The 10,000-nt window shown below is 45.9% G+C and overlaps 2 protein-coding genes across 2 annotated transcripts in view; one reads left to right on the top strand and one right to left on the bottom strand.

Moving 5' to 3' along the window:
• The window catches only part of LOC125295914 (BTB/POZ domain-containing protein 16-like), a 13,046-nt gene extending 6,152 nt beyond the window's left edge, over nucleotides 1-6,894 (bottom strand). Inside the window, exons 1-6 of the mRNA XM_048245501.1 lie at nucleotides 6,660-6,894; nucleotides 6,506-6,563; nucleotides 6,234-6,405; nucleotides 4,135-4,240; nucleotides 3,204-3,292; nucleotides 1,699-1,830 (exon numbers count right to left, since the gene is read on the bottom strand). Of these exons, the coding sequence (XP_048101458.1) occupies nucleotides 1,699-1,830; nucleotides 3,204-3,292; nucleotides 4,135-4,240; nucleotides 6,234-6,405; nucleotides 6,506-6,563; nucleotides 6,660-6,703 (601 nt within the window). The 5' untranslated portion in view covers nucleotides 6,704-6,894. The remainder of the gene's footprint in view (nucleotides 1-1,698; nucleotides 1,831-3,203; nucleotides 3,293-4,134; nucleotides 4,241-6,233; nucleotides 6,406-6,505; nucleotides 6,564-6,659) is intronic.
• A 775-nt stretch (nucleotides 6,895-7,669) lies between these two features.
• The window catches only part of waplb (WAPL cohesin release factor b), a 42,532-nt gene continuing 40,201 nt past the window's right edge, over nucleotides 7,670-10,000 (top strand). The window contains 2 exon segments of the mRNA XM_048245500.1: nucleotides 7,670-7,985; nucleotides 9,322-9,869. Coding sequence (XP_048101457.1) covers nucleotides 9,344-9,869 — 526 coding nt within the window. The 5' untranslated portion in view covers nucleotides 7,670-7,985; nucleotides 9,322-9,343.

Below are 10,000 nucleotides of genomic sequence, written 5' to 3'. Positions count from 1 at the left end.
ATATCACTTGATGCAGTTTACCACAGTTCACTACGTTTTATAACTGGAGATGGGTTTAATTTATACCAAAATGTAGGATGGTCTTCCCTCTATGATAGGAGGGAAAGGCACTGCCTCCTTTTTGTTTATAAGATTACTGGGAAAGTTACCTTTATACCTAACTTCTCTTCTGAACATAAAATCAATCTGCCACAATACACGCTCACAGGGTTTTATATATCTTCAAACTCCTCAAATTAAATCTTAATTTAGTAAATTAGCTTTTACATTTTTTGCATCTAATAAATGGAACAAATTGCAAGAGTTATTGCAATTAGATAGGTTTGTGTCACTAGACCAATTCAAGGGTATGATTGATGATATGTCTGTTGCACAATGTTTTTGCTTTGACTGATATTTTAGACCTTTTATATCATTATTATTATTTATACATTCCCCTTCTTTTCTTTATATTTATTATTATTATTTTTTTTATTTGATATTTGTTATTATTATAGAGAGAGAGAGAGAGAGAGAGAGAGAGAGAGAGGGAGAAAGAGAGAGAGGGGGGAGAGAGAGAGAGAGAGGGAGGAAGAAAGAGAGAGAAAGGGAGAGAGAGAGAGGAAGGGAGAAAGACAGAGAGAGAGAGGGATAAAAGAAAGAACTCTTATTGTTACTGACTGTGAAGGAAGGCCCATTGCTAATCTGGGGCTGTCTGGCTGTAAAATAGAAAGTGACAGCTCTGAGTAAATAAACATGTTGTTGGGCCACATCTTGGCTTGAATGAGGAACTGATGCCTATTTGGCTGAGCTCTCTTGCTGTGTCCATATCCACTCACGCCACCCTCTAAAGCAAATGAATAACACTGTTATTCCAACACAAATCAGGTGTAGTGAAGCAAGCACACACACACACATGCGCTTGCATTACCACGCACACAACACACACATCTTGGCATTACACACACGCACGCCACAATAACACACACACACACACACACACACACACACACACACACACACACACACACACACACACACACACACACACACACACACACACACACACACACACACACACACACACACAAGCACACACAAGCATACACACACAAAGACACTCCAGTGTAATGAGGGAGGGAGGATGGAGATGCATCATCTGGCTGTTTGGCTGCTGCAAAGCACACAATAGAGGAAGGTGAGAATGGGGCAGTTGTTGGAAATGTCCCGATATTTCAGCAGAATTGTGATTTGTCTCCCAGGCTATTTCCCAGCATTGCTAGAGTCAGCTGAACTTATGATACATTATAATGTCTCACACTATTTTCTCCCACCATTAAGCAAAAATTGAATTTGGCTGAGACACACACACTCACAACAAAATCACTTAATACAGACAGCCGCACACACACAAACACAGAGAGAGAGAGAGAGAGAGAGAGAGAGAGAGGAGAGAGAGAGAAACACCCCCACTATTTTGCAGCTGTTTAAAGTGCATTTGTAAAACTCATTTCAAAACATACACAAACACACACACACGCACACACACACACAATGTGTGTGACAGAGACAGAGAGAAAGAGAGAGCTGTATGCCATAGAGAGAGAAAGAGAGAGAGACATATCATATGCCATAGTGTTACACAGGTGACTGATTGGTGATAGTGACTGATTGGATGGTTGGGCACCTCTCCCTACAGGTGAAGGCCTCTCTGTTTACCTGCAGGCTCGGGTGGCGGGTAAGGCAGCCTCTGCTTGCGGCAGGTGGCGTACAGGTTGGTGAGCATGGACGACTTGATCAGGTAGGGCAGGTGCAGCTCCCATTGGCTGCCCAGGCATTCCAGAACTGCGTCTACACAGTGGGTATGGAAGGGGCTGGGCTGAGCTATTACTCTACATGTCTGATAGTGTGTGTATGCCTGTGTAATTGTGTGTGTGTGTGTGTGTGTGGCATGGAGGAATTCTGAGGTTACAAAAAGGGCAGGCTGATCCCCAAGACCCCAAGTCAGCTGTCATAGCTGCAGCTTTACAGACTTAGCATAAGGGAAAGCAAAGCGCCTTGGCCAGGCCTGCAGTTCTGCACTATATGGCATAGGGGAGCATAAAGCGCCTTGGCCAGGCCTGCAGTTCTGCACTATATGGCATAGGGGAGCAAAGCTTTGGCCAGGCCTGCAGGGGTTGAAGTTCAGCACTGGAGCACTGGGCCAATGCTAAACTCTGAGCCTGTGTGTGGGATGCACTGTGTGTGTGTGTGTGTGTGTGTGTGTGTGTGTGGACTGCTGCCTTTACACTGATGGGAATGTCTGTGAGGTGTGTGAGAATAGGCAATGACTGTTGTGGAATTCCTGTGTGTGTGTGTGTGTGTGTGTGTGTGTGTGTGTGTGTGTGTGTGTGTGTGTGTGTGTGTGTGTGTGGACTACTGATTATGGGTTTGTGGACCAGCTCTACCTAATGTGCTGATTGGAATGCCTCTGAGTGTGTGTGAGTGTTTGTGAAGACTTTCATGCTGTGTGTGTGTGTGTGTGTGTGTGTGTGTGTGTGTGTGTGTGTGTGTGTGTGTGTGTGTGTGTGTGTGTGGCATGGAGGAATTCTGAGGTTACAAAAAGGGCAGGCTGATCCCCAAGACCCCAAGTCAGCTGTCATAGCTGCAGCTTTACAGACTTAGCATAAGGGAAAGCAAAGCGCCTTGGCCAGGCCTGCAGTTCTGCACTATATGGCATAGGGGAACGCAAAGCGCCTTGGCCAGGCCTGCAGTTCTGCACTATATGGCATAGGGGGAGCAAAGCGCTTTGGCCAGGCCTGCAGGGGGTTGAAGTTCAGCACTGGAGCACTGGGCCAATGCTAAACTCTGAGCCTGTGTGTGGGATGCACTGTGTGTGTGTGTGTGTGTGTGTGTGTGTGTGTGTGGACTGCTGCCTTTACACTGATGGGAATGTCTGTGAGGTGTGTGAGAATAGGCAATGACTGTTGTGGAATTCCTGTGTGTTTGTATGTGTGTGTGTGTGTGTGTGTGTGTGTGTGTGTGTGTGGACTGCTGATTATGGGTTTGTGGACCAGCTCTACCTAATGTGCTGATTGGAATGCCTCTGAGTGTGTGTGAGTGTTTGTGAAGACTTTCATGCTGTGTGTGTGTGTGTGTGTGTGTGTGTGTGTGTGTGTGTGTGTGTGTGTGTGTGTGTGTGTGAGGCTGTAAGAGTGTGTGAAGTGCTGGAGAAAGCATCTGACCTGGCTGACTGTAGTTAACAGTCTGGCGTGACACCATGTAGAATTTCTCCTCAGGTTTAAAAGCAGAGGGGGAACCTGGGGAGAGGGAACTACACACACACACACACACACACACACACACACACACACGCACACACAAAAGACCATATTTACAAAAAACACCCAACTTTCTTTAAAATCCCTAGAACACATCATTCCCTAAAACACAAACAACGCATGTGTTCTCTGCCATATTCTGGACGGGTTCTCTGAGTGTGTGAGGGTCTGAGTAGGGTCCGGTTCTTTCCAGGCCCACTCGGAGCCCACTGGACTTTGGACTGGACCAGAGCTTAAGGGCCCATGTGGGCTACGGCCTGCACTGCCCAGCGCTGCCACATACTGCTAACATGAGGCAAGGCCTGGCACTGTGCCCAGCCAGCAGGGAAAAGCCACCCCACACTGGTAATCACACACACACACACACACTCTCTTTAACACACTCACACTCTCTCCCTCACAGACACAAACTCTCTCTCTCTCTCTCTCAATTCAATTAAAATGGCTTTATTAGCATGACTGTTATTTTACAGTAAAGCATTGCTGTATACAAATAATAAAATAATAATTATAATATAACAACAGTGATAATAAAAACAATGATAGTGAAAAAAAACACAATAACAACCAGCAGACAATAATAAACAACGCTGCTCTCTCTCTCTCTCTCTCTCTCTCTCTCTCTCACTCTCTCTCTGTCTCTCTCTCACTCTCTCTCTCTCTCTCTCTCTCTCTGTCCTGTTTATTTTTCTTTTCCTCTCTTTGTACCCCCTCACATCTCTCTCTCCCTCTGCCCTGCTCTCTCACTCTCTCTTCCTCTTTCCCTGAGACTCTCTCGTCTTTCTCTCACTTCACTAAGTGGTTGTCATGGCTGCGCAGGTGCGTGGAAGCGTACCAGGGCCGAGAGTGGGTGGGCACGACCGAGCTCTGTGGAGAAGTGATCTGTGGCAGTGTCGACTCATAGCAGGGGGCATCGTCATGACCACGGACTTGAAAGTCAGCTGAAACACACACACACACACACACACACACACACACACACACACACACACACACACACACACACACACACACACACACACAGGAGTCAGGAGTGTGTGCATGAGGGGGGAGGACATAGAACCGGTAAAGCTAGACACACATGTGTGAATGTGTTTCATTAAATTAGCAACCCACAAATGACCCAATCATGCATAAATAGACATGCATAGACTAAACACTCAATCCCACACAAACTCTTACGCACAGAGCAAGATAGAGAGAGGCAGTGAGTGATAAAAAGAAAAGATAGAAAAACAAAGGGAGGGAGAGAGAGGAATAGAACTAATGTGAGATATGGAGAAAAACAGAGAGAGAGAGAGAGAGAGGCAGAGAGGAAAATAAGAACTAATGTTTGATATGAAAAAAGAGAATGTGAGAGAGAGGCAGAGAAGGAGGAATAAAATGAGTGACGGATATGGAGAAGAGAGAGAGAGAGAGAAGGACAGAGTGAGGGATATGGAGAAGAGAGAGAAGGACAGAGTGAGGGATATGGAGAAGAGAGAGAAGGACAGAGTGAGGGATATGGAGAAGAGAGAGAGAAGGACAGAGTGAGGGATATGGAGATGAGAGAGAGAGAAAGGACAGAGTGAGGGATATGGAGAAGAGAGAGAGAGAGAAAGACAGAGTGAGGGATATGGAGATGAGAGAGAGAGAAGGACAGAGTGAGGGATATGAAGATGAGAGAGAGAGAGAGAAAGACAGAGTGAGGGATATGGAGATGAGAGAGAGAGAGAAAGACAGAGTGAGGGATATGAAGATGAGAGAGAGAGGACAGAGTGCTGGCCAGACAGTGGGATGTGGTGGCACCATCTCCAGGTCTCAGCGTGGCGTCTCCTCACCCCGGCGGCCAGGGACTCTGTTAATGCCGCCCATACTGAGGCAGTCTGCGCCCGCTGTGGGCTGATTATCTGCAATGCTGGCGCACCACTGGCACCCTGGCGCTTGGAACCCACATTTCGTTTAAAACGCACTTGTCACCCGGGGCGGGCGTCTTGGCGCCAGGCCACGGTGGCTGCCGCTGGTGCCAGCCTTCTCCTATGCGTCTGTCTCCAGATAATGTGCCAGATTTGTGCCACAAGGCTGGCGTGGGTTTGGCTTGGGCTGGGCTGACGCTGGCACCGGCCACCGGCCTTGCGCCCCCTCCCGACAGGCCGTGCTGCTCTGAGCTCTGGAGCGTTGCCACCAGACTCCGCAGTCCCAGCATGCTCTGGGGCGGCTATTCATCAGAGGAGCTCTGTGGTAATGTTCTGCCGTCTCCCTGATGAACCAGGGCACAGGGCCAACTGCAGACCTTCCCACCCATGGGCCCTTGCCACTTGACGGACGTCAACAGATTAGCCAAGTCAGGAGGAGGAGGACGAGGCTGCTAAATGCACAGCTTCAATCAGTACAGAAGCGCCAGAGGAGGACTACACACTGGTGAGGTGGCAGGAGGGTCAGCAAAGATGGCTGCCACATACATCACAAGCTCTGTACATGCATCTTGGTTGCTGGTGTATCAAGAGCACTCTCAATGTAGCGTGCTTGAAATATAGGTTGCATGTCTGTCTTGCAACATTTTGGAATTCCTTGTTTGTCTAACAATATCAACAACCCATAAAAGATAGCCTATTTTTTGAGCTATCATAAATAAATGGGACCAGTCATTTTCAACCCCGGTGTTTTTTGTTTGTTCTTTCTTTATCCTGGGCTATACATAACCCTGCACAAATGAAGCTATACAAATAACAACAATGCAATAGTTAAATTTAACAGTAAACAATTTAAAAGTTGGCAATACTACATTAAGGAGAATAGCAATAATAAACAACAATGTAAATTCAATAAAACGAAAATCTAAATACTATAATAGCCTATACAAACCATAAAGCCAAACGCTTAATAAACTAAATGCATGTTGAACAGATCTGCCTTTAACATCTCTTGAAACTAGTGTGTGTAAGATGCACTCACCTGTCCTGATACTCTTCAAGGTCGCATTCATGCCCGTCCGCATTGATCGATCCACCTGCGCTTGTCCAAGCAGGTCGCTGACCGCGACCACCTCGGTGAAGCCGTGCAACTGGAAGCGGTTCGTATGTCCCACCTGCCTGCGCTTTCGGGCAGACGACCAGACCGGTGGCAGCTGCATGTTAGACACATACACAGACATTCAGCTTGACCAGGACAAGTTAAAGTTGGTTGGTTTGCAATGGTTATTTATTAAGCCGAAGAGCATGTCTTACTTTGCATCCAGTCTTAACACAGTCAGGCAAGCGTTTGGTCGACAGAGTTAGCGGCGACCTGTGGACATGAACGGCAATTTTATAGCGACCATCCGAACTTAATTACGTAACTCGACAATTAGACTACTAATGAATAATTCGATAGGCTACTTACACTCCTGTGGAGGCAAGCCATAATCCATATTTTGGGGATAACATTATAGCCTATCACCAGTTTCCTCCACTAAGAAATAGCTTCAACTGCATTACAGTGAAGAGAACATGATATGCCAAGTCTGAAAGATAGCCGATGACTGAATTTCCACAGGGTCTCGAATTTCTGCGCTGTTCCATTTTTTTCCCCTTATTGTGACTGGGTAGAGCTATTGTTGCGCACATTCCGTAAAAGAACATAACGGTATGACTGGATCCAAATTTGCTACCATAAGCCTAAACTAATGAAATATTGCTTTACGTTGCTTGGCATCGCTGGCCTCATACTGTTGCCTTGACCATGGGCCAACTAAGTGGCACTATTGCCCTAGCATGCACTTTCTATAATCACAGACATTTCATGTTTGCAGTCAGTGCATGCCTGCAACCAATGCAGCTTATAGGCCTATATAAGGGCCTGTAGGCCTAATAATACACTTTATTCTACAATTAATCGCAGTAGCCTGAGGCATTCTAAACTCCAATCGACCTGAACCCGTCAGAAATGAAACATTATGCAAATGAAATAGCCTAGGCTATTCATTTAGGCCTACACAAAACCAGCATTAACATAGGCAGTCCAGGCGTTACGTCAATAAACGCAGAAACTGACTTAGATATTTCAATTATTAAATCTATATAAATAGTCGATGCCAGTTGTTTGTGTTTAAAATATACTTCAAAGTGTGGTGCACGTGATTCAAAGTATAACAATAACATATCCATCCTCTCCTCGCATCGAAGGGGTAATTTAGGCTACTAGTACAATAATAAAAGGACACCTCCCCCTATCGTACTTTGAGTCCCGAAATGTGTTCCTTCATATTTAACCAATCACAATACATTTTGTTCCCCGTATGGGTGGCAGTTGATGTATCACATGCGAACATAAAGATTCGTGATTGGCTTTCCTATTCGCGGCGTGATGACGCACCGGCTGGCATGGAAAGGGTGAGGGAGGGGTAACAATTTATACTGTCCATTGGGGAAACCGAATGGAGGCCATCTACATCACAGAGAAACAATTGAGTTCGTATCAGCTCAAAAATACTAAGTAATTATATTCTACTTATACAGTTGATTTACGTTACTGGCGAGGAAAGCTCAATCGTGCACATTCTGAAGTTCGCTGGACTTTTCTTGCTCTTTACGGGAGACAACGTTTAGTTCCCCCTTGTTTATATTGTGCAAGCAGAGCTTGAGCAGGAGGCCCCGGCTGGCAGTGGAGGAGAAGCGGCCGCCTCGCCTCCGAGTGGGAGTTGAGTGGTTCGGCCTTGTTGTGCACCAAGTAAGTCTAGTCGCTCAATTTCCCGCGATAGAGAGAGATCAGAAATCTGATATGACCTCACAGATATCTACTGTATCTACTATATTTGATATTTCATAATTGTTTTCTTATTGAATGTTCTAGTTAACACGGCTCAGTCATTTTTCTTATTTCAATCTTCACGTTTGTGTTATCACCTACATTAGCATAGCAAGGGTAGCTAGTAGTACTTGGCTTTTAGGATAGCCAACTAGCTTCTAGCGGCTGTAGCTTAGCTAGCTAACTGGTCGTGTTGCTTCGTCAGTTATCATTTCATTGTGGAAAATCTAAACCTTTTGGTAAGTCAGGGCAGTTATAGTGTTGGCACAGTTGTTTTGTGTTGGAATAATCTACTCCCCCACTAGCCTATGTCCAGATTGTGTTGCTGTCAGCTAACCATAGTTATTATTAGCTGTCGCTAATTAGCTAGGAAAGCTATCTTAGCCGAGCCATGCCAAGGTGCCAAAACAAACTACCTTGGGTCCCTAGCTAATACATGTCGACAACGCTAGGTTGTTAGTTGTGATCTGCATATAAAAGTTTTGCATTGATTTGTACAATTTTAACTATTTTAGCGCCTCACTCTTTTAACAAGACTTTGTTTGTGCGATCCATCATAACTTTGAGCTAGCAATCTATCTGGAATTTCGCTAGTTAGCCAGCTAACGTTATTTAGCTAGCTAACGTTTCTAATGCTATAAAATAGTTCTACATCGCTACAGGAATTCATTCTGTTGCGAACAAATTACTCCGCATGTCAAGCTCACAAATGCTACATTATAACTGTATGACGGTGTGCCATTAATCAGTGATCGTGATATTGTCAATATATTTTGTGAAAGTTAAGTTAATGATGTTAACTAGAATTTCAGTGTTGGAGCCAAGTTCATCGCTAATTGTGTTTTGATGCCTCAGGCATTTGGTTATCTCGTTCTTTTCACAGGTTTAATATACACGAAAAGGCTAGTTTTGTGTTGTTTATTTACTGGTATTAAAATGGTCAGTGGAATTGTACAGTTTGTATGAATTTGATAGTTGTCCGGATTGTTTATTGTTCCAGATGCTTTTGATAACTTAAACCTCAGCTGTAGAACTCAGAGAGTATTCAGTCTTGCTGTAGGGCTGGTATTTGGATGATCTTGGTTGAATGAGTTTACATTAGGTTCTGATTACAACACTGAGTCTGCGAAGTTAATTATATAACTACTTCAAATTAGCTTCTGGAAACCTGTCAGACACTAGCCCATTCAGGGAGTAATGACATCCCTTGCTGTGTTGGCATACTGGTACCTGACAGTAACGCACATCCCTTTTGCAGAGAATATGAAACATATGTCACAATGACCTCAAGATTCTACAAAACATACAGCCGGAAGGGAGGCGATGGTACCTCCAAGTTCGACGAGGTCTTCGCTAACAAGAAGACCATGAGCACCAAGTGGGGCGAGACCACCTATCGGGCCAAAGTTACCTCCAAGCGGCCCGGTCTCGCGGTCGACAAGTCCGAGTTGTCCAAGCGGTCGCGCCTGACTGTCGATGACAGCTCTGAAGACCCTTTTGGCTTTGACAGCGATGACGAGTCCAAGCCCAAGCCCGTGTCGTCTAGGAGCAGCGGAGGTGGAAGCGGAGGTGGTGGTGGTCAGAACCGGCTCTCACCGGCCCGTGCAGAGAGAACCCCCAGCCTCACGCTGGAGCCCAACAGCAGGGTGAGCCAACCGGCCAGCGTGGAGGCGGTGGCCCCCAGCCGAGGGTCCTCAGGGCTGGGCAGTGACCGGAGCTCGCACAGGGTGCCAGAGGACCCCAGCCTGATCTTCAGCACCAGCTCCGTGGGTAAGAGAGAAGCTTCCGTGAACAACACACCAACTTGTAAGGTTTATACAAGCACACACACACACACACACACACACACACACCGTACAGACACACACACACACACACGCGTTACAGACACACACACGCATTACGCGTACAGACACACACACACACACGTACAGACA

The sequence above is a fragment of the Alosa alosa genome, chromosome 6 (assembly GCF_017589495.1).
Source record: "Alosa alosa isolate M-15738 ecotype Scorff River chromosome 6, AALO_Geno_1.1, whole genome shotgun sequence".
NCBI classification, from domain to species: Eukaryota; Metazoa; Chordata; class Actinopteri; order Clupeiformes; family Clupeidae; genus Alosa; species Alosa alosa.
The sequence above is the reverse complement of the archived record's forward strand: the minus strand, read 5'-3'. Positions and strand labels throughout refer to the sequence as shown.